The sequence below is a fragment of the Choristoneura fumiferana genome, chromosome 23 (assembly GCF_025370935.1).
Source record: "Choristoneura fumiferana chromosome 23, NRCan_CFum_1, whole genome shotgun sequence".
Lineage (NCBI taxonomy): Eukaryota > Metazoa > Arthropoda > Insecta > Lepidoptera > Tortricidae > Choristoneura > Choristoneura fumiferana.
Genome location: NC_133494.1, coordinates 3602674 through 3628485, shown reverse-complemented (window position 1 = coordinate 3628485; position 25812 = coordinate 3602674). Strand labels below are relative to the sequence as shown.

General features: G+C 38.4%; 1 protein-coding gene across 3 annotated transcripts in view; it reads left to right on the top strand.

Annotated features, from left to right (window-relative positions):
- LOC141441311 (uncharacterized) overlaps positions 1-23267 on the top strand; it is a 31069-nt gene extending 7802 nt beyond the window's left edge. Inside the window, exons 4-12 of one of the 3 annotated variants that reach the window (XM_074106004.1) lie at positions 6053-6122; positions 6580-6756; positions 12685-12795; positions 13720-13837; positions 14657-14789; positions 15609-15930; positions 17463-17600; positions 20248-20298; positions 21837-23267. In XM_074106004.1, coding sequence (XP_073962105.1) covers positions 6053-6122; positions 6580-6756; positions 12685-12795; positions 13720-13837; positions 14657-14789; positions 15609-15930; positions 17463-17600; positions 20248-20298; positions 21837-22291 — 1575 coding nt within the window. In that variant the 3' untranslated portion in view covers positions 22292-23267. Of the gene's footprint in view, positions 1-6052; positions 6240-6579; positions 6757-12684; positions 12796-13719; positions 13838-14656; positions 14790-15608; positions 15931-17462; positions 17601-20247; positions 20299-21836 lie in introns of all 3 variants that reach the window. The other 2 variants (XM_074106002.1, XM_074106003.1) reach the window with 2 other exon arrangements.
- The last annotated feature ends 2545 nt before the right edge of the window (positions 23268-25812 follow it).

Here is a 25812-nt window from a genome sequence, read left to right as displayed (position 1 = left end):
TTTTTTTTTTGACAGTTCAGTACTTTTAAACGAATACCACTTACTGAGAATAGTAGAGCATAAGGCTAGTTCAATCGTATGTCCAAATAATAAAGTATGTTATGTGATTACATCAGTAGAGTACATTTTCGTTAGGAAACCTGGACAGTGAGTGAAGCGAGAGGTCATCGCATGTAACACTTAGCATCGCAGTCAGTGTACACAACCGTTGCGATACTTGTCAACTCATCGCTGACGTCACGTAAAAATATTATGGGTGGAGATCGAATTGTCAGGAGACCACGCCACTGTGACGTTCTAATATTATAATAATCTGTAATATTCCGTGACTCTACTTATTTTCAACTACATACAAATTTGTTGAGTACACAGAAGTGGTTACTTATAAAAAAAAGTAGCATGCAGATTAAATGTTAAAGTATGAATATTTATCAGCGTGTACCTGTTTGTTTAAAAATACTTATCGAAAAGGTCTCGATTAAAAGGGCAAAGATATAAAATATAAATGTTGCTGTGTGCAAAAATCGCTGTATGAGATTTTGTAATTAAATACAGTAGGTAGGTTAAATAAGACTTGACTTTTTTGTTTGCTTTTTATTAGTTTTTATTGACGCACATACTAACATGTCTTTTATAATCAACTAGCCAGTGTTTTTCAAACTTTTCAGGACGCCCCCCCCCCCTTGGTTTGTAAAACTTACAGTTATTTGTATTGTCTTACGTTGATAATAATAACATTAAATAATCATACGCAACAAACAACGGTGAGAGTATTTTAAAGATACTGCGACCCCGTTAAAGGGCATTCGCGACCCACAGATTGAAAAACACTGAAATAGATTACAATTTCGGCAGTGGGGTTGAAATTCCGGGATATTTCTAAATTTCTATTTATAGGAATTCCCAAAAATGAAGAGAGTCCAAGCGCGAGCAAAATTTAACATCTCTACTTCTCTTAACTCTAGAGATTTCTAGACTTTACATACGTACCTATATCCTAATCCCGTGGGATTATCGGTATCAGATGTCCTTCCCCGGGACTCAAACTATCTGTATCGAATTTCATCTATAAATCGGTCAATCGGTTTAGATATGATGAAGTAACAAACAAACAGACTTACAAACTTTCGCATTTACCTATAATATTAGTGGGATTTGGAATTTATAATTAGGGTACTTGTTAATGTAATGTATGCATTTTGTAAGTGATTGACTACATTAAATACTTAACAATCATGATGAGACATTATCTAGGTAGATATAATACATATATTAATTTAAGCAGTACAAAAGCTGCGGGTACTCATGGTGTGACTAATAAATTGCACAACACCTTTATATTAATACTCAGATTATATCAACAAATATAGGATCATAAATTAATTCATATAAAACACGTGCAGGTCGCAATTGTTATAAACATATTTTGCATTATTTATGTTGATGATGCAAATTAAAACGAAATAAATTAAAAATGTTTGGTCGTATTCGTTTTTGATGCGGTGTGAATTTTTAAGATTTCGTACCGTTGCTCAAATGGTGTTTTACTACCTATTATTTAATACTAGCTGTTGCCTGCGCCTGCGGCTTCTCGTCTCACATATCTTATAAGTGCAGTCAATCAATTACATACAATCGATCACTGTAGAACCATGTCGCAATAAGTAATCACCGTGTAAATACTGTGAAGAGTAGTCAGTCATTTATTGTGAAAAGGTACAGTCTACAAATCAAATTATTTATTGTCTGTGCGTGTGGGGCATGTTAGTGGACGTTCACCTTTAATCTATGGAAAAATTACGTCACTAAGTACCTACCTACTTAGTATTTTTTACACACCTTTAGACAAATGACGTGGACTTAATTCTTAGAATCGAATGTTTTTTATTAAGATCATTGCGGAAAAAAGGCCTATTTTATTTGTTCAAGCCACGAAGGACACGAAAATGAATTAGACAGCAAGGTTGTTTTATCCGTTTAAATTAAATACCGAAAGAAATTTTTTTGCTTTCTACAAAAAAATCTCATATGGCCATTATGTTAATTTATTAGTGAATAGCTGCGAATAATAATAACAATACGAGATTAATGCCACGCTCACAGACGCCGATTAACTGTAACTAATCTTATACTAGTTTTATTTTCAAGCGAGGTACTTAATGGTAATAATAAAATATTAATTGAGTGTCTAGGTGGAGCATTTATTGTTATTCAAGCCGATTTATAGTAGGTAGAGTTACATTTATGATAGAGTATTATCACGAAATATTTTAAACAAATTATTAAATACAAGATAAATACGAATTGAGATAAGACTGATATTAAAATCTAAAAAAATACGTTTTAAAAACAAGTACGCTTGGCAACAATTTAAGAATATACCTGCTGTATATTTTATTCGGGTGTGGCCACAATACGGCTTCGCAGCTGTCATAGAATACCAGCGGTTGATCATACGCAGATAACTTTATTTTTCTTTGATACATTTATTTAAGCTATATCACGCTTTTTAATGTTTGCGTTACGTCATCTTTATATCTTTCTCTATGTATTTGAAAGTATTTTTATGGATACGAACGGTCGTTAAATTCAATGAACAACTTACGATCGATATAACCAGCTACCGAGAACTCGAGGGCCATCGTTTATTTCAATTTACTTGTTAAGTGATCCTTAGGCTCAACTGAATGAATATATGAATACCTATACAATATTATGTAAACACTTACACTGGCGGTTATTTGAACGAATAAAAGCCAGCGAGTACATGTAAGCAATGGTAAGTTTTTTTTTTGCGTTATTTAGGTACACGTTATAAACTAGCTGATACCAAAGTTACATTACCTAGGTATTGCTGACCCGCGGGGAATCTCTATTTTTTCCAGGTTTTCTGGGTTATTCCTCATTGTATAATTCTGTTTGCCAAATGTTACCAGAATTGTTTCAGCGGTTTTAAGGGAGACTTCATCATCATTATCATTATTCATAAGATAAGTGATACCTATATTCAATAATATTCATAGACAGACAGCAATAGTTTTTTGATTTCAGGCTTTCCTTTACGGAAGTCCTTCGTTGAACTACAAGCTTTTATCTTGCTATTTCGCAATCATAGTTGCGGAGTAATGCAGATAGTAATTAGTTCCTCTCCCTCTACCTCTGCCTGCCTACTCTGCTGGTTTGCCTCTACTTAGATAGAGGGTTGTAGTTCACGAAACAGACAGACAGAGAGAGAGAAAATTGCTGTAACATTTGTTATATAAGCTAGTGGCCGGGTGTGAATGAAATAAATAAAAACATTTATCACATAAATATGTACCTATACATAACTCTTTATTGTACCTAGACACATGAAATTAGTAGATAACAAGTTTAATGAAACAGATACACAAAAGCGAATATCTTCCAGTATGCTTTAGATACGACCAAAAGTATCTACTTACTTTGGTAGATATAACGTTTACTTAACATTAAAATACCTATATAAAAAGTTGTATTCTGGGCCCTCTGCCATGTTTTTTTGCACTTTTTTAAACTGATACATGCCACTTTATTCTGCAGTCGTGTAGGACTTTTGATAATAAATAACTTGCTGGGGGCGAGAATTAATACATTTAGGTACTTGTGTATTTAATACTATTTTTTTTCAGATTATGTTGTAATCCTGCAATTCAATTATTGTAGGGAAATTAAATTTATAATTAATGTATTAAGAGTACAAACATTAATTAAGCATTAATTATAACTAAATATTATATAAGGTACCTTATTACCTGCATTATTATTACCTGTACTAAACTTAAGGTAAAAAATCGTGACGTTGATTCAAGAAATTTTATTGCATCGTTAAATATCTATAAACTAGTCTGCGCCCGCGGCTTTACTTCTGTAGCAGAATTCCTTATCACAAATGGGAATTTTGCAAAATACACGATAAAAGAAAGTCGTGTGCCAAATTTGTGTAAAAAGCCGTGGTGGCCTAGTAAAAAGCCGTGGTGGCCCCCAATCATCAGCTGTTGACAATATACCTAGTGGTTTGACCTATCGCCTCTCAAGCAGAGGGTCGTGGGTTCAAACCCCGGCTCGCACCTCTGAATTTTTCGAAATTTATGTGCGGAATTACATTTGAAATTTACCACGAGCTTTGCGGTGAAGGAAAACATCGTGAGGAAACCTGCACAAACTTGCGAAGCAATTCAATGGTGTGTGTGAAGTTCCCAATCCGCACTGGGCCCGCGTGGGAACTATGGCCCAAGCCCTCTTGTTCTGAGAGGAGGCCTGTGCCCAGCAGTGGGATGTTTATAGGCTGGGATGATGGGATGATGGGGATGTGCCAAATTTCAAATGCTTTATCCATTTATTTTGATCTGTACTAAGAACTTTTTCCTGTACCAAGAACTGCTGAACTGTTTAAAAGATGGGGATCTCTACAGGTGCATTCGAACAAATAAATTGCATGAACTAGGATTATTGTATAACGCGCGCATAGTCTATAAAGTTTTCCTTCAGATCTTAAAATAGGTATTCAAATTAAGTGGTTAAGTTGAGAGCCGCACGGTCGCCGCCCTAAATCTGGGGCGGTAGAAAGAGTTGAAATAAAAAAATGTTGAATTGTTTATTTTAACTTTGATGTCGAAATAAAGTTATGTCTATGTCTAACTGTTGTCTTTGACTTTAGTATGTGAAAATGAAAATAATGAAAAATATTTATCTTCGTTTCAATGTTCATAAAGTATCAAGGTTGGGACTTCCACTAGGATGTATGTAATACTGTATCATGAAGTATGTATGTATATAAACCGTAAAAAAATAAACGCTAACCTGTGAAAGGTTAGTTTAGTACTGTGTCCGTAATAAATGAAAATATAATATAGTTATGACGTCTCTATTTCTGTATAAGTAGGTAGGGCTGACATTGTAGGATTAGATAATTAATTACATATTAGATACTTCGTTTGTGAAAGACTAAGTGAGTGGGACATTTATGTACCTACCTACAGGTATGGTAAGGTAGTAAAGTGATTACTAAAAGACAGCGTAAAGCAAATGCATACTGTTTTAACAAGCTATTATTTATTTACTAGCGTTTACCCGCGGCTTCGCACGCGTAAATATACAGCAGTTGAATTGAAATTCCGGGATTTTATTTAATTCTCGTGGGAATTCCCTAAAATTACATCGTTGTTTTCATTGACGTTATATTATAACAACCATGCCAAATTTCATGACCCAAAGGTTGTTATTTCGAGATTTTATCCCTATCCCGTGGGAATATCGGGATAAAAAGTAGCCTATGTCTTATTCCAGACGTCCAGCAACCTACGTACCAAATTTCATGACTTTGAGCCCAGCGGTTGTTATTTCAAGATTTTAGCCCTATCCCGTGGGAATATCGGTATAAAAAGTATCCTATGTTTTAATCCAGGTTATAAACTAACTTTTTGCCAAATTTCATCCAAATCCGTCCAGCCGTTTCAGCGTGAAGAAGTAACAAACATACTCACTCACTCACAAGCTTTCACATTTATAATATTAGTAGGATTAGCACCTTCAACAACAAGTACACTTTTTCATATGTTTACAAGATAGGTGTACAAGTAAAATCTAACACTATGTGCCTCATCAGTTACAGAAGGACACCGCATGCACTAAATATTTTCAACTTCAACTTCAACTTTTTTTGTTTTTGGCAACCGGTCGCTTTAGGTTAGCAAAACAGTTGATAACAACAAAATAATTAAAAAAAAAACTTAATTTTCTCTAAATATAAAATTTTACTTCATAACAATATTTAGTGCATGCGGTGTGCATTTAATTTTGTTTGTAAGCTTTTTGGTACATTTTAATGTAGCAAGTTAGTTTTGATCAACTTCCAGTGGTCGGATTGGCTTGAAATTTAGTGTAAATGTGGAAGTTGGATAAAAATGAAAGTAAAGTAAAAAAAAAAATGGGTGGCAAACAAAATCTTTTCAGATATAACCCAATAAGAAACACTATTAAAAAGTTCTCGTTCTGCCAATAGAATTGTCTCAACCATTAATTTTGTCAACAGATCCACATGTACCAACAGTCCATGATGCGCGCAGAAGAGATCCGACGCCGCCGCCGCGACGACACTCCTGGTACGCATACCGCCGTCAACAACATACTGGCCGCGGCTGCTCGGGAGATGGAGGAGGCGCGGCACGCGTCCCGCGGGGAGCGCGTCGTGGCCAGCATACAGACCGAGCTCGACCAGGGTGAGTGTGGCGGCGACACGACAAACCCGGCAGACACCCGCCCCGCCAAACTGGGAGGCTGCCGCGAGCTGGATGCGCCGCAGCACGACACGTTTGTCTGCAGTATTCAAACTTCCACCTCGAATGTTCCTGTCATGAAAAACGGGCGCATCCCAATTTCATTGCAAAGATTGTGAGCAGCTAAGTAAATTCTGGATTTCACTTAGCGCAGTAAGAATCAAACACACCTTATTTCACTGTAATTATTAATCCATTCAAGCTTTACTTTGCAGAGGATCAAATCAATTTTACCGTGATACCGCTTAAGCTTCTTCAATTTCTAATAGTCCCGTTTCCCCAGCCGCCGCAGCCGCAGCCGCCGCGTCCACTCCGGAACTTAAGCTGGACGACGAGCGGCCCAAGAAAAGGTCGTCCATCCTGACACCCGACGACGACAAGCTTCGCGCCAAGAAGAAGATGACGGTCCGCTTCCAAGACGACAAGACTGAAGAACGCCCTAACAAGGTTAATTCGCCTGGTGAGTCGGCAAACACATCACAGTATATCTAATGTCAGCAGGGCTACTACGAAACTCGAAGTTCGTATCGTACCGTCCCGCGTTAGCGAACCTGATTACGAAGCTTGAGGTCCCGGGTTCCATTCCCGTGTCGGGGCAGATATTTGTATGAAAAATACGAATGTTTGTCCTCGGGTCTTTGGTGTTTAATATGTATTTAAGTATGTATCTATCTATATAATTATATTTATCCGTTGCTTAGTACCCATAACACAAGCTTTGCTAAGCTTACTTTGGGACTAGGTCAATTGGTGTGAATTGACCCGTGATATTTATTTATTTATAAGTGTCAGAGGTACCGCACGACGCGAACTTCGAGTTTCGTGTTTCGTAGTAGCCCTGCAGTTGTACACTACGCGATGTCCGCTCTCCAGCCTATTCTATCTGGGCACAGGTCTCTCAGAATTTGTAGTTCCAGGTGCAGGTTTAATTGGGAACTTCACCCGCACCTTAGCTTAACAAATTTTAGATGTGATTATGCATTAAAAAAAAAACTGTGCTTGAGAAAACGCTGGGCTACCATAGCTTATGGGATAAGTAGTTTCCTGGGTCAAAAATATTATTATTCTATTTATTCCGTCAATTAAGATTATAAAAAAATAGCGGCCACTTATTTTTGACAATCAAACAGCAAATGTCAAAGAAGCGCATCAAAGTTCGGGAGTGGAGAGTGGGGGCCGTGACGTCACGTTGTGCGACGCTTCTTAGCACTCGTCTCACGGAACTTTTAACGGGCTGATTCTTCATCATTTCTAGGATTCTGTACCCAAAGGGTGCCAATGCCAACGGAACCCTATTACTGACACTACACTGTCTATCTGTCTGTCCGTCCGTCTGTCACAGGGCTCTATCTTTTGAGCCGTAATTGCAAGACACTTAAAATTTTCACAGATTACTGTGACCCGGCCGCTATAACAACAAATACTAAAAAAAAATAAAGTTAAAAATAAGTTTTTGGTATTTTTTTTTTAAATTCAGCTTTTTTTGCAGACTGTATTTTTTGTCGACTTTACATGTTGTCATCCAAACTACATTTGCATACCAATGCCATTAACCGTTGAAGAGTTCCGTCCTGCGCAGCTGCGGAGACGATCCTGGCCGGACTACCAGGATGTCACTACTAGATTATTGTATTGTCACGCAATTTACATAAGAGTGCCAAAATTTCAAGTCAACCCGACTGCTGGAAGTTGGTCGAATTTAACTTGCAAGATTTGACTACGACAGACAGACGGACAACGGGACAGGTGAAACTAAATAAAAGCTTGTAATGAAAGGGGGTCGTCATACAGAAACGTGTTTTTTCACCGTTTTGTTGGTTGCTAGGCGATGTTATTCGTTGCTAGGTGGCTAAGGTGACAGTTGCTAGGGGCTAGTTGATTCGTCTTGACGAGTACTTTGGTAACCAGGGACAAAAAGTAGGTACAGTCAGCAAAAAAAGCTTGTATTATGTACAATTTTTAACAAAAACTTATTGTTTTTTTTTACATTGTACGGAGGTACGGAACCCTTGTACGAATCCGATTCGATTGACTGCGGGGCTAATCCACAAATTCAAGGTCGCTCAGCGTGCTATGGACACTTGGAGAGAGTAGTGCTAGGTTTCTTTGAAGGATGAAATCTGAAATCACACTATCCGACAAAGAACGAAAGTCACCGACGTTGCTCAAAGAATTAAGATTTGCTGAAGTGGCGTTGGGCTGGCCACGCCTGTCGCAGGACTGATGAACGGTCCACCGTTCCTCAGCAGACGAGTCCTCGAATGGAGACCACGGACTTAAGAGGGTCGCTGGCGGCGGATGGATGCGAGGGGCTGAAGAGTGTTGTGGCGGGCCATGCAAGAGGCCTATGTCCAGCAGTGGACTGCTGTAGGCTGATGATGATAATGATGAAGACTAAGTGAACAGGGAGACAGTTACCTTTCATCATCAGGTCGCGCCCTACGCTTTGAGCCCCACTGATCTACACCACGCCACAACAAAACACATGCCTTTTCCAGTTGTGACGTTCGTCTTTAACTCATTTACATTTACACGTTTTTTATCAATAGGAGACAAGCGACGACTAAGGTTCTGACGTGTATTACACGAAAGTAAACCCGCTAAATGTTTTAAAAATATTAATTTATTTTTCCCAAAACATGCAAGTATCATTAGCTCATCGGTCCAAGCGATGCTTAAAAGGATATTTATGATTTAACTGCCAGGTTACAATACTGCCCTCATAAAGCAAAAGGAGGTACCTCAAACAAAAATCACTTCAGTTATTTATACCATTGTGTAGCTTAAGACGTTTAACGTTAACTTGTGTATTTTTTTAAATACCTACCGCCTTTTGCCTTAATACCGACCCTGTTTTTCATGTACATACACGCCCATAGAAACTGACATGAGCTTCTATGGGTGTGTACATGAAAAACAGGATCGGTATTTCCATGTCGGTGTTATCCCGGCCGGTAAAAAGTGTCACCTGTCAAAACGAACGAGTCAAAGACACATAATATTATATATATGATTATAATATTATTTTTTAAAGTTTTTTGTCCTGGGCTATGGAACAACCCGTAACCGACCGGACTGTCGTAATTTGTTAGTTGCTACTTCAAAATCTGTCATTTTTCCTGTTAATTAGAAAGGTTATTCCTATCGATAAAAAAAGGTTCAAGCGTTTCTAAAATTGTCATCCAAAATATTGAAACCACAAAAAATATGTGTGAATTAGCAAGGAGGGATGTAAGGAAATACAAACCATAACATTTCTCTCGTAATAGTTAGCATACGCCCCAGTTAAATGTAAAATATTACAGATAACAAGAATGAAAAAAGAAATACACATCTATAGATAGTTTGTTTCCAACCACAATTTTTCTTTTATAAAAAAATAATATGACGTTCGGTCACGCCTTCGCGCGCGAGCAAGCTTATTGTTTTTCAGCCGGGGTTTTATAACAACATCCAATTATAAAAATGATAGATTCTGTGGCAATGGATTGAAAAAGTATGAGTCAGTTCACGAATTAAAAATTATTAGTAAATAGGTATATCAAACGGAAAATTAGAAATCCGAACAAAAAAATATATTATAAAAGCACATTCCATACATTCAACGGAATTAAGGTATCCATTCATTTTGAGCATTGTTAATTTTTCAGTTTCTTTCGGTACGTTGGATTTTTTTATCAAATGTAGTTCAGTCGACACATTACGGCTTCTCTTTCTAACGTTGGTATCGAAACAAGATAGTTATATCTTTTTTTGTTGTCCATCCAAACAATTATGGTAGTTAATTAAAATTCACATGTTTAAAATATGTTTAAAAAATACCTGTCGGTGAAAAACTAATTTCGAGTAATGCTTAAATCTTGTATTCAAATTCCTATTAGCGCATCATAAACATGTTAAATTTCCATTTGCTTTTGGCTAAAGTTTATTTGCACTTAAACGTACGTAAACTTTAAATATTTATCTTTGACGTATGCAATATGTGCGAATAAGCAATATTAACTTTATATTTTATTATACTGTATCCGAGTATCTGTTAGCAAAGATCTCTATTTTCGGTGCTATTTGTAAATAAGGAAAATCAATAGTCTTATAATCATGTGACTTATCTTGTTCAAATGATTCAACTCAAAATTAACTACTTAACTTACTAATAATAATAACAGCTCGATGGAAAAATATTTAAATGACTTTTTATAACAACACTGCGTTTTTATTTTTTATTTTTCAAATTAGGTATATACTTTAAAATGGTGTTAAATTTCGTTCTGCCGTTTTGAACATTATGTCCGCGGCCATCATTAAAATTTTAAATGTATAACGTGAATTTTGTGAAAAATCCTCGACCCCAAGTAAACCGGCTGTAATAAAATCGTTGAATTATATTTTAATCCAATAAAAATATATTTTTAAAGTTTTCATACTTTTTTAAGCATCCTCATGAATATTTACGAGAATCCCAAAGTTTATTTAAAATTCGATACCTGTTGTTACCTTGATATTGCATTTCAATAAAAATATTAACATGGTTCGATCCAAGAATTGATCGAACCGTTATAAAGCAATAAATCTTAGCATTTTACGACAAAACGTCAACAAATTAATCATAGCTGCCTATTTTACTGTTTGAATTTCAAAAGTAATTAGAAATCATTAGGAATATTGTCTGATTTTATTTCTCCGTTTAGTTTTATTTTTTATTTAATTACTTTAGTGTTTAGTAATTTGGTGTTGATTTTCTTGGTATTTTTCCGTAACTTTTATCGCATTTTCATAATAATATCCGCTTGTATTAACCCTCTAAAAATATCTATTAAAATAAAGACAACTAATATACAAAATACACACGTTAGACGTTTTACTTTCTCAAAACAAAGCTTCACCAAAATCTGTTGAAAATAGCTTTTTCCAAGCAATCTTTTATCTTTAAATCTAAAGTTAAAAGGTCAATCTATATTTGAAATCCAGTAAAAGTACTTTTATATTTAGTTGTCGCTTTGCATTGGTTGGCCGAATTGATTATGACTGACCGTATTGGTTTTTGAACCATGTTTTCTTGTTTTATATAATAAGAAATAATTGAAAGTTGTCGCAAAACTTGAGTGCTTGTTAATTTTTTTTTCACGGTTTTTTTAATTCCCTTTTTTTATTTTGAGGAAACATTGCTATGGATTATGTTAAATTTAAATATACAAAACTAATAAATTATGCCACATGCTGGTGGGTTTTAAATAAAAAAAAATAGCTGATTAGTACTCCAAAGTCTTTTTGCGTCCAAAATATTTATCGCGGCATAAGTAATGTTTCAAAAACGTAAAACGATGTTCGTTTTTCAAAACAAAAAAACCTACGCCCCGAAATTAATATTCATAGCAATACAAATTCCAATTCCAATTACAATTCTGAACACTCGTGTTATTTTTTCTTACAACAATAAACGCGCAGCATACCTAGTCACAATATAAAGAGTTTAAACAAATAAACAGCTATGGTTAATACAATGCGTGGTTGTGTAAATCTCGAGAGGAAATTACGCGAAATTATATTGTCTCGTGCGCCCATTGTGGCTCAAATTGATGGTTGCGTTCAAATGAAATGTATTATTTTACATAAGAGTTTAAACGTAGTCGTTAAGGGAAACTTATTGCGAAATTTTCCATAGGAAATGCGGGTTTCATTATGTTTACGATGAAGGACAGTTTGTTATAATCTGTCTTTGGTTTGTAATATTTTACCCGCGGTTTGGCTTGTGTAGTTGTAAATAGTACATATAAGACAAATTAGTTCCTGACACTGTACTAGAACGCGGGTTCACGGTGTATGCAGGCCGCTTTCGAAGCAACTGGAGGTTTATAGGGAAGGTCTTTGTCCAACAGTGGACGTCCTACGGTTGATATGATGATAGAAATTCGAATATTGAATCAAATATTCCCCATCTCCTTTCGGCTCTTAGTACATGTAGTGCAATATCTCGAGAGAGCAATCGGACCAAATCGGACCGAAGTACTCCGATTGACCGACCAACCAAGCGGCAACCGAATCAAACTGAACAACGCGGTCTGTGTGAAATGAGCATAAGCCTCCACTTAGAATGAGAGGGCTTGGGCCGTAGTTCTCACGCGAGCCCAGTGTAAATTGGGACTTCATACAGACTATTGAATTCGCCGTTTATGCAGGTGTTCTCACTATGTTTTCCTTCACCATAAAGCACGTGGCAAATTTGAACTGTAATTTCACACGTGAATTTCGAAAAACTAAGTGTTGCTAGTCCGGGTTTGAACCCACGATCGTCTGCTAGAGAGGCCGTAGGTCAAACCACTGGGCCACCACGGCTTTTTTACTATATTTGTCTTCTGTGTATTTGTATTTATTGATTACATTTTGTCAGGGGCCGCTAACGAGTACAAAGTCGAGGGCGAGCCGAAGCCGGGCGGCATAAAGGTGGTGCAGCTCTCCGCGCTCCAGAAGCCATCCAATAACGATCAAGATGACTCCGATGGTGAGTGCCAGTTGATATCTCAACTTCTGAACAAGCATTGATTAACCTCTTCACCGCCACAAAACAAACGTCCCACGCCACGTACGCGTGTTGTACGCCACAGAAAAACCGGTGACAAATCAACTTGATTTTTAAGTCCATTGCAGAAGGGTTAGTTTCTAGTTGAATGCTGGTCATGTATATGTCGGCGGCCAATTGTAAAATCCGCCAGATCACGAAATTCCAAGTCATATCATGAAATGGGACCATTTCAGGAATTGGCTAAGGGACATCCGCCATATCGTTCAAAACTCACCGTTTAACAATTTGCCTGGTGACGATTAGGCAGATCATGAAATTCCTAGGCATATCATGGAACACCGCCATTTCATGATTTGGCCAGTTTAGGCAAATCATGAAATTCCTAGGCATATCATGAAACGCCGCCATATCGGTTCTGGCACTTCGCAGCGGCTCGTGCGTTGTGGTCACAATTCATACTAACCACTCCTCGCTTCGCTCGTCGTACCTAAATTTTTCTTTTTTTCGGCATATCACGTTATGCCCGGTATAGAGCTATGCATATCGACGAATGCGTTGCTCTAATCGATCTGCCGTATTGTTTCTCAGGCACATCGTGATATGCCTGGCCAACTTTTAGGCATATCATGAAACCTTTACAGTCACCAGTACCAATATGTGACTAGACAAAGCGTGCATACATAAATATCTGATACGACTTTATTTCTAGGGCCGGTAGGACATGTCAGATATTTTTGCACGCTCTCCTCCATGCAGGTGACTGTACAAGCTTTTCTTAGTTTGAGAAAAGGTCAATTGGTGTCAATTGTCCCCTGATATTTATTTTTATTTAACGTTTATTTTGTAATTTTGTGCTCAACTTTCTTGCTGAATAAAAATTTATATTGTTATTGATAATTCCAGAGAAAGCCAAGCAGATGGAGGACGACGAGGAGACTGACTCCAGCGGCTCCATGTCGGACTCCGCAGCCAACGACTGCGACGGCCGCCGCCCCCACGTCTGCGACGTCTGCGATCTCAGGTACAGACAATAATTACATTTTTGTATCCTACTAATAGTTTGTGAGTGTGTGTATGTTTGTTACTTCTTCATGCTAAAACGGTTGAACAGATCTGAATGAAGTTTAGTATGTATATAGCTGCACATCTGGACTAACACAGGCTGATTTTTATCCCGATATTCCCACAAGATCGGGATAAAATCTTGAAATCTCATCCGCTGGGTATAGTCATGAAATTTGGCACTGTTATTTGTAATACAACGTCAATAAAGATGAGATATGTGTGCATAGGAGAAATTCGTGTCTAGACTCCTGTCCAGCGGTGGTGTAGGGGTTATAGCAGGCAGCACGGATTGCTGAGGACCTGGGTTCGATTTCCCAGCGCTGGTCTCTTTTCTGGCTTTTTTTGTGCAATCCATGGAGTCTTTTTTATTTTTTTATTTCAACTCGAAGTTGTTAACTTTTACGCGTCATCCCGTGAAATACAATGAAAATACAAAACTGAAACATGGATGCACAGAAAAAAACCAGAAAAGAGACCAGCGCTGGGAATCGAATCCAGGTCCTCAGCATTCCGTGCTGCGTGCCATACCCATACACCACCACTGGACGCCAAACCATAGCCATTTTTATGGCGTTTTTTGCCATAGCCAGCTGGACCATAGTAATTGTTCGTGATGACTAACTTTCAAACCGCTATAACTCAAAAAGTTGCCGTAGGTGACTAGACATGTTTTTCCGTGGACCCTTCATTATGTAGCATTACAGTTACATCAAATGTCATATCTTTCGAACCGCACCCAATGGCACATTGCTGTATTGTTTCCGTCTGTCGTCAGGTTCCAGCGCTCCTCGCACCTGTCCCGGCACCGGCTGACGCATACCGGCGAGCGTCCGTTCACATGCGGCGGCTGCGGGCGCTCCTTCGCGCGATCCGACAAGCTGCGCGTGCACACTAAGATCTGCGAGCGGGTGAGTATACACACACGCACACACTGACGGAGACGCACGCACAGACGCAGACGCACACACACACGCACAGAGAGACATACACGCGCGCAGATAGGCTAGGATTTTGGGGCTGGTCCCATAGTAAAAGTTGCTCAGTGTGAATCTCCCCATCACCCCTTTCACACTCTTGCTCATGACCCAGGAATCACCCAGTATAAAGTGAAAAGTCGGCCCAACTTCTCTATTACAAAAAGTGTTAAAACTACGCGGTAAAAATAGTAATGTAACAATAAGTTAATTACTATTAAAATCTTTATTCAATTTAATTTCACAAAATATCAATAATGCTCGCGACATTTCTACGCTGGATAGCTATGGACAGCCTATTAAGTATAAAAAACAATTTATTCTTCGTTATTTAAATTTGCTACAACTAGAAATATATTGTTTTGGGGCACTTCTCCTCCGGGGCACATTGTTTTTTTTTTTTCATTTTTGCAAGCTTTTATTTAACTAGCCCTAACAGTGTTAAATCTTGGAAGTCGAATTTAACCCGTTTCCAGTGGTCGAATTGACTTGGCATTTGGTTTACATTTGTAGGTTGGTCGACAATGCAAGTACAGCCGCCATCAGATGTTTCGGAGCGGCTAAGTTGGTCAAAAATATCGGCACATGCACTTTATTATTAAGGTATTAGAGCTCATGTATCGATATTTTTGTTCACCTTGGCCGCTCTGAAATATTTGAGGGCGACTGTACTCGTATAGCCAGCAAAAAAAAGTTGTCTATTCACCTGTCCATCTACCACCACACAATTAAAAACGGACAAACCAATTGCAGGAGGACCCAACAGTCGACATGGCCAACGAAGCGACGGCAACCAAACGCGAGAACAACTCGGAAGTGATGTCCGGAATGGTCCGCACGACCCACCGGGAGTCCGGCCATCTTGTCTTCACGCCGAGCGGCGACGTCATGCTCCCCCCGCGCGCTGCCAACCCGGTCGTCCTCAACTCGACGCTCGAGCCTGTCAAGAATGAGCTGCAGCAAGGGGATCTGGTAGACCCGCCCCGTAGAGGCAGAGGAAGGCCGAGGAAGACGCCTCTGCCGCTCACTCCGAAGATTAAAAAGAAGAGAGGACGGCCGCCGAAGACTTCGCTCGGTAAGTCTAAATATACAGTCGAAACATTTCGATTGTGACCTACAGACGTTATTACTGTTAAAACCGTTTATGACCACAACGAAGGGACAACAATTACTAATTATTAGTGTTACTTAAATATACAAGGTTGTATTGGGATGAGACTTTTTAGTCGTTACATCCAAAACCTATTATTAATCAGCACGAGGCTGCGTCTGCGCCGCTGACGAATTTCGGCTCCCACGGCGGAGCTGCACCGTGACACCGTGAGATAGTACGAATTATGTTGTTATAAATGATGTCGTTATAAACGGTATTGATTGTGTTAATAAAAGATACCCGATATCTGAAAGAACCACATTGGTTCGAAACATGTCCAGCTTACCTCGACTACAAATACTGTACAATACAATACTATACAAAGACTCTTTATTGTACACCAGACATAGTAAGCGATACAGAAAACAGATACACAGAGAAAAAAAAATTACAAGGTGAGCAATAGGCGGCCTTATCGCTTAAGAGCGATCTCTTCCAGGCAACCTTTACCTGTACTTGAGTGACCTGATTCTCATATTTTAATAATTACGAGTATACCGCAAAAGGTGATCCTAGTGGGGATGTTAGATCAAATTTTAATTAGATTGTACCAAAATGATGAAAGATCTTGTTGTGTGATTCTGATCGTAATCTTTAATTAATTTCGGCTTCTATTCTGTTTCTGTATTATTATTTTTTACCTTGAATTATTTAGTTATTCACTCCCCATGCTCTTCAGCCATGTCAAACTCAAAGTTAGGATGGACCAAAAACACTAGATAAGGTGGGCCGCTAAACCTAATAGTATGAAGACAAATGACTGAACATGTGAGTGGGCAGCAGCACTCTATTGCCAATTATGAAGTTTGGACTCTAGAATAGCGGTGTGGAAGGCAAGAGGTAACCGCCACATTATTTGCCCAAGAAAGCCGACCACGACCACTGTCAAGAGTGTAGCGACTTAAAAGAACACTAAGAACACTAACACTTTGTTTTCAGAATTGGGTAGTTTCTAGTTTTGTTGGGTAAAAAAAGTAAAAAATAAAAAACATTATTTTTGGTTCGACAGTATATTATCAGGAAATAATGGATACGTATTTTTTTCTTTTGCTAAATAAACAAAAAGTGACAAAGATGAAGTGCTTTCTAGTTCGGGAGTGGGGGTCCGTGACGTCGCGCCAGCGCCATGCTAAAAAGTGTCGCAGGGCATGACGTCTATAGCTTCATTTTTTATTTGACAAAAGAAAAATACGTGTTCACTATTTGCTGATAATCCAATTGACACTGATAGACTAATTGCAGTTTTTTTGAGAAAGCTAGCCCATTGGTTCGGCCAACAGGATTATGCTCAATAGACCGCATGTTTGACATAGCTCCTCTATACCATCTGTTGCTTGCGAATCCTTCTTTTTATTTTTTATCCTTTTTTTTGGTTTGCCGTTCGCACCGTGCTTCTCTTTTGTTCCAGTACTGCAAACTGTAGTCCCTAAATTGCCCATTGATTTTCTCGTCAGACTTGGAAGGCTGCGTACTTACCGGCGGGACAGTGATGGGGCTGAGCCAAGTGCCGATGTCCCCGAGCGGCCAGCAGCTGCTCCTGAAGAGGAAACGCGGACGCCCGCCGAAGAACTATCTCATGCCGAATAGACCAGGTGCGTGGGACGTCCCTATTGTCGGTTTTTAAGGAAAGAAGCATAAGTGTGAACGCAAAACTCAGCGGCACAAAATATGGCTACTCTACATACAAAATTACCTGTTGCTGCATACATTTAAGGGCCAGATTTTTTGCCGCTAAGTATATTTACGTAGCGTAATGATATTTGATACTAAGCGCACTTTTTGTCGCAGCGCTAATAGGGAATATGCAAGATTTTTTTTTTATTTGTTTAAACATATCTTTTAAACAAGTTTTTTTTTAAATATCTTTAAAAATACGAAGATATGGACGTTCTTAATTGTCAAGTAGACAGAGAGATCAGATGTGTACTAAGACGTCATAATATGCCACGAAGAACATAGAAAGCCCATAGTAAATTTAATTCTTCTATAATGAAATGGAATGAAAGATTAGATGTTTTAGTTTGTGTTCCATGCATATTCCCTGTTGCGTATAATAGTCTTGAGTCCCGGCGCACTTTGAAGGTCGGATAGACAAAGCATGTGAAGGAGGGACGCGGGCCCGGTCCATAGCCAAGTTGCCTCACTAATTGTTATAATTACGCTATGCTATTAGCGTAGGCTAGGTTTGTCATGTCAAAGAGATGTGTCTTTGTGATTATCGCGCTTGTTAATTATTTGAATGGAAAAATTATGTTTTTTTAATGTTTAATGTAGGTGTAGTTTGTTGTTTATGTATATTTAAGCGTTTAATTTTTATTTTTTAACACAAATGGTAAATTATGGGTGTGCCGATTTTCGTTTCGTTAAATATTTTGTTACAGAAGTTTTTGAACGTTATTTGTTTCTAGAATAAATAAGAGTATAATGTTACGAAATTCTGTTTTTTTTTTAAAGGTTTAAGATGCTAAAGTATATAAAAGGCACATCACATTTTAATATCAAATCAAGTATATTGTTATTGATCTCACTTTATTCAATAGTTTACACTTGTTGAAAGAATTAAATCTTGATTTAGTCGGTAAATTTGACAACAAGGTGAGCTTAACAATAATCGAGATTTTTTTTCAGCAAGTAGCCATACATGAGCATCATGTTTAGTAACTAGGGTTAAAATACTTTGCGACGAGCTAATGTCGTGCACCAAATAGTTCAAATAAACAGCTAGACAAATGAGTCCAAAGCACTGACTCATTAGTACAGTAAACGTTTTTGTGCCATGACTAAGCATCTATTAGATCACGCTCGTGTGGATTTCCCACATTTTGTGTGCGTGTGTGTGCCTGCCGAGCATGTGTGCGTTTTTGTTTTTTCGCATATGCTTTTGTTACGTTCCGCCTATTGTTAGTATCTTTGAATAAAATCATTATTTTGTATGGCATATTTTTATTTTTCTGCTTCTTCGCCAAGGCCAAGATTAAAACTTAAACTAGGTATGTTGTTAACTTATTCGGACCAGACTTTCAATATTTTTTTCTTAAGTAAATGATGGTATAGTGATATTAGATACGATAACATGCATACATCCGTACTAATATTATAAATGCGAAAGTAACTCTGTCTGTCTGTCTGTTACGCTTTCACGTCGAAACCGCTGAACCAATTTTGATGAAATTTGGTATAGAGATAGCTTAAGCGCCTAGGATTACATAGGATACTTTTTATTCCGGTAGAGGGCGCCACCGCTTGATAACCTAGGTCCGCGCCGACGAAGTCGCGGGCATAAGCTAGTTACTAAATAAATAAATAAACTCATTGTGGCTCGCTGCAATATGAATCTGACTGTTATTTCTAGCGTGTCACATTATCACACACGTTATGTGTCGGCAGAGGCAATAGGTTTTTTTTTTCAGGCGGATTTTTAACACGCTTTTATTTCGATAATTTAAGTCGAGACAAAAACAATTTGTATGGCTCTGACACGTGCATATTGTGGTGAGCCGAATTGAGAAAGAATGCTTATAGCTTAATTACTAGCTATAACAATTTTAATTATTGCCCGTGTGCGTCGTGCTTTGTATTGAGGTGAAATTGTACGCAATAGAAACGGCCAAATATGTAAACAATCCTTCCTCTTTAATGGAGTGAGTTAAAAATTTTACCTCATCTGCACTTACCACTGCTAATCAGTATGTTGTCAAAAAACAAAAAGTGAATTTAAACTACGCGTCGAACCTTATATTGCAAAGGTAGAAGGCGTATCAAATAAAAATAATACACAATTTTAATTGAGAATTTTTGAGATATTTTGCCACTGTTTCTGCATTGATACGCTTTCTAACTAGGTGTGTGATCTGTTTACATTTTTAGCCATTTCCTTGAACCCATTTTTTTTAATTTGTTGCAACTTTTACTTTTGACCTTTTATTTCATGCTACTCAGAACGGAGGCCGTATTGTATTGTCTAACGCGCTGACGTTCGCGATCGCATTCACCGTCTCTTTCTAACCGCATCCTATACCGTGTGACAGAAAGAAATGGTGGAAACGATTGTGATTCCAAGTGTAGATTCCAAGACAATAAGGCCTCTGGTTTTAAACAACGAATTCCGATTTTCGAATTTTGTCATCCCGCTCATGCTAATAGAATTTAACAAGAGTGTGAGAGAGACGTTAAACAAACTTCGAATCTCTTGAGTAGCCTCCTTGTGTTTCGTAGCTCTAATCTCCAGTCTGTCCCTAGGTACCGACTTACAGATGCAGTACGGAATACAAATGGACTTGAACAAAATTTGTTAGTATTTACACGTTTTAGCATGGCCTGCTACTAACACGGGCTCTTCGGTATACTTAAGTCAGATGATGTCGTTTTGCCATAATTTTTGGCTTACATGAGATTTACATATCTATAAATGGGCTTTAATAATAACTAACAACATTAAAATAATTGCGTATGTTCGAATGCACAGAGCAGTAAATAATTACCCCCACACCTTTAATTGAACAAAATATATTTTTTTATTAATAAAATAAAATCTTTAAAAGGCTTTAATTTACCTCACTGTTGGTCTTGTGTGTTTCGAACGTAGTTACTGAATTTTGACCATCTTCCTTTTTCGTTTATTTATTATTATGCCTGTTGACAGATTGATCTGAAATTCGGATACACATCTTTAGTTTCGATGATAATACAATTATGTTTATATGAGTTGTATCTTCTGATTATTAGAAAATGGTGTCAATTATAGGTAGAGTCATTCAGTATGACGCGTGCCGTGGTTCTTATTACATTATGTCTAATTTTTACAAAATCACGCGTATTCGTGGATGGCACTAGGTATACTCAGTTGGATAACTATAAAATGTGTTGTGATAAACGTACCTATCCTCTCTGTTGACAAGCAAGCCCACAGGAGGCCCAGATTTAGGTACACGACTTTATACATTGAACATCAAGGTCGTGTATGTATGTATACATATTTTTGTAACTTTGGCCGTTTGTATCTTTGCACTTGACTGAATATTGGGTCAATCCAGGGTAAGCAACGCTGGCTGGCTGGTAGCTGCCAACATGCTGAGGGATTTGGGGCTAGCTAGCGCTGCCTACCCTGGGATTGGCCCAATGCACGGCACTGTAACAGGACAGATTATTATCGCAATGAAAAATGCGTCGCGTCTATACAAACCTTGGACTTTTTAGTTTCAGATCCGAGTGTAAATCTCATTTAGCCAAAATATAACTAATAATAACGACATCTTTGTACAAGCTCTTGTGGGGAATGCAGTACTAATACGTTTAATATTTACATAATTATTTGATATCCGTAATTAACTGGTAAGTCAGCATTACTTTACTATTCCGCCTGCTTTGCTTGCAATGTTATGCTTACTAATAGTAGATAGGCATTAGTGTAAATCTCAGGTCTTGCTAGAACCAAGTACGTTAATTGTTTAACGCGCAAAGGGTGCAGTGTCAATTACCGTTGCTATCTGCCAAACGGTAAATGATACCGTGTTGGACAATATTAACTCTAATCTCTGTACCTATAAGGAGTTTTGTTGTATAGCAAAACGGCTAGTCCAATTGCTGATATTCAGTTTTAATTATATTGTTTAATATAGTAATCGTAGATGTAGCTGGGTTAAACAGTTCTGGACGTAATTTTGATTAAACACCTACATTTTATTTATATTTATTATTTTTTCAACTTACAATAGCCCAAGACTGCAATTGTTAACACGTCGTCCAAACAGCCAGACCAATGTTACAATAACGCCAATAAATACTGTATAAAAACTTTCCATTAAATATTAAAATACTCTCATTTCCAGATGGACGCCCGAACGAAAACTACAACGCTACAAACCTACCTTTCGGCGATTTCTCCTATTTAACCGAGATGATGTACAACCCGGCCCTCGCGGCATACGGGTACGGCGTGACCAGCGTGGACCCCGACCGCAACGTGGACGCCGACCAGTCCGCGACCACCGACACCTCACACGACCGCACCATAGACGTCTCCGACTCCTCCTCAGACGACGACGACAGCACGCGCGTCGAGCCCGAAGAGAACGTGCCCCCAGTCGCCGTCGAAACGCAAATCATGACCGTCGGAGACTGCCAGATCGTCAAACTGCCACCCAACAACGAGGAAAAGGAAGACAAAGTCGAACCGGTACCAGAAGCCCCTGCCCCCCCGGTCTCAACCCCCAGCTCGGTCACGATAACCCCCATAACTACCGTAGGGGATTGCACCATCAGACCCGTAGAGAATAACACTTAGGTGTCCACGTCTGCCTCGTACACTTTAGATCTTCAAACGAAGCTTACTGTTCACTAGCTGTTAATGTTTTGGCGGTTGGCAGCTGCGGGGTACACATAGATTATTGTGGTAGCATTGCTCTGACCTCGGTATTATGATAATAATGGCTTAACTTAAAACTCACAGTCCAGTTGCATGCCCATTTGATAAAGTCGCAGACAAAACCCTGCAACTTATCTAAGGGCCAGTTTCACCACGGTTAAATCCGTATTATTTTATCTGACAGATAATAATACCGTCACTGTATCATCATCATCATGTCAGCTGTAGGACGTCCACTGTTGGACATAGGCCTCCCCCATAGTTGCTTCGGTTGGAAGCGGCTTGCATCCACCGTGAACCAGCTCATCCGTCCATCTCGTTGGTGGACGTCCTACGCTGCGCTTGCCGACCCGCGGTCTCCACTTGAGAACTTTTCGGCCCCAACGGCCATCTGTTCTACGTGCTATGTGGCCTGCCCATTAATATTTATAGATATCTGTCACATATTATAACAGAGTGGTAAAACAAGGCGTAAGTCTTACGTTTACTAGCTACCTAAATATACTTGTCGCTCTAACGCAGGGGATGGCGAACGAATGGCACGCATATCAGTTTATGATCCCAGTTGTTGCACGCGACAAAATATTTCGGGCACGTCACTGACCATCAAATGTACTAACTGGCCAAGTGAATCGTACTCGTAACTCACTGTGAAACTTTACAAGTCATTGTGACTAGGGTTATAACGGAGGCCTTCGTAGCGGAGGCGGAAGCGACTGCGGAGTTCAAAAGCGGCTCCGCGAAGACGAAGGTCAAAGTGGAAGTGAAAATATATTCAAATCCAAATCATTTATTCAGTAAATAGACCGCAATGGGCACTTTTACACGTATTTTTTTAAACTACCAGCGCTTTCGGAAAGACCATCATTGCCAAGAGTAATGCGCCGCAAGAAACTTATATAAAAGAAAGACCTAGAAAAATATCAAAAATAATATAAAATGTCAAAAATTATACTTTTTTACTAGAACTACAAATTAGGTAAACAAATAATTTTAATTAAGAAAAGGCAAATTATATTTTACAAACAACAACTCCCAAACGGATATATTGAATGTTATTAACTTACGTTGGTAAGTGAATCTGTTATAACTCTGCAAAAATTATCCGTAGGAGGATACGAAGGCAGGGGTATGATTTTTTGCGGAAGTGCCGTTATAACCCTAATTATGGTGCTTACTATGAAAACATTTTACGGTGGGCCAGGAATCAAATAATTCGACTGTATGTTGTTCAATCATAGTTTTATTTTCGTCCATCCTAACTACTTATGTATGCTAACTCGAGAGACTGTGATGCCCGTTATAGCGAGATTATTATAAATGATTTTAATGAAACAGTGGAACATTCACCATCGCCGTCCCTGCTCTAGCGTATAGCCGCGTTTCTCTCCAATGGTTTCTGGTCCAACGCACGGACAGCCTGGCCTAAGAGGTACAATTAGAATTTTCGTGTACAAGTCTTCCCGCATCACAATATGTACGACTTAATTCCCGCGATGCTACCACAATGACGTAGTAAATTTAAGCAAAATGACTGTCGTAATATGCATTTAGATTGGTGGTGAATAAATTAATTTATTTTACTGAAATTAAAACCCGCCACTGCTGGTCCGGGGCGTGTAAGAGTGAGAGGCATAACGCGGTCGTATTTGCCCCCGGACGCTAGGCTACTGTGGTGTAATAGATATACCGTAACGGCATAAGCTTTACATTTTTAAACGTGATACTCAATTAGAATCAGCCCGTATACCTAAACAAATGAAACGTCACAATCTCAGCAATGTTCTACATGACAATTACGATTGTGCCTCGTACTTTACTGTTAAAGGAACATGGGACAATTAGTTCGTAGGATACGTAGAACTCTTTAAGTTTACACAACATTTATTGTACGTATGCGTGTAAGCGCTTATACAGTCTCGTTTGTCTTGCCGGTGGTTAACAGCTCGGATGGTTTTTGATACTTTTTTATTTCGATTCCCATATGCGACTGTATCGCTGTTTGAGGAACTGAAACAAACTCTGCATAAAGTACCGATTCTTTCATAATTGCACACAAATGTACGTATATGTTGTTAACCATAGACTAGACAATTCGAGGTGAAATAGAACAGAACTAAGAAATGGACTCTTATTTTTCTAAATTAAGTGCGCTATTCACATCACATTGTTAGGTCTGATAGTGATAAATGTGGTTTTATTCATAGAAATGCAATATAAGTATTAAGACTAGACTAAATTGTAGGCCTACCTCGATCCATGTCACTTTAGAATCTTAACAGTGTTATGACCCACCGCAATAACTATATATTAAGTACCTTATATGGCTAATGAATATTCATGTAGAACATTGTACACAAGCAAAGTTATGTACAGAATATTTTGCGAATATCTACATAGAGGCAGCATATTTACTACATATGTATATGTTATAGAAAGTATATACCCAATAATTATATACAAAATGTGCACTATAAAGTTGCCTTCGATGTTTTTTCCCTTTTCCGATACACTGCTCGACGCACGCAGGCGCGAGTGACGCTTCATTCTTCCAATATTGCGGGCCACTGGGCAGGACCGAGCAGTGTTGTGAAAACTCATCTTCCCCACTTACCATTTATTGTGGTAGCCCTGTATTACTGTCACATTTTTTTAAACGTTACCGATCAGGTATCAAGAAGTTACTTCCTACCGTGTATTTTCTACAGCAGAATGTTTTTGTTGGGACAGGTTGGTGGTTGTTATTCTCACTGCGACTCTCTAGCGTAAGCGACGCGACTCCGGTCCGTCCCGCCTTCCCTTGCTGTATCATCTCTGTGAATACTAGTACAGTAGCGAGTAGTGTCTTAGATAAAACTTATTCTAAATATTAACTGAACAACACCACACGAACAAGTGATACGATGTTAAGCTTAATTCTAGCTGGACATTATTGTATTGATATGATGTAATGATAACATATATTTCTTTAATCGTTTTGCCTGTAAAAGCAATGAGTAACGTATCGTAGTCGTATATAAATATAACGCAACTAGTGTAACCGCTGTCAGGCAGCAGCCGCGGCTGTGAGACAGCCCAATGGCCGCTCTTATGTTTCGTAATAGAACAAACCTATACCTTAAGTACCTTATACTTTGATGCGCGAGCGTCCTTCGCGAACCGTTACCTACGCTTTACTCTGTCAGTCGTGTTCGCATTAAATGTCGATGTCTTGAAAGTATTATGTAACTCACTACTTTGGATTTTCAAACATTATTTTCATAAATATCTGTACAGTAGAATAGTTCCTAACGTGTAATCGAAACAAAATTATAACCTTCAAATACTAGAGTAGTTGAGACGTAATTTTATTTGAATCAATTTTAATATTTTAGGTTTAAGTCCTAATTTTTATATTCGATCAAATTATAGTAATTTACAATTAGTGATATGTCGAATTA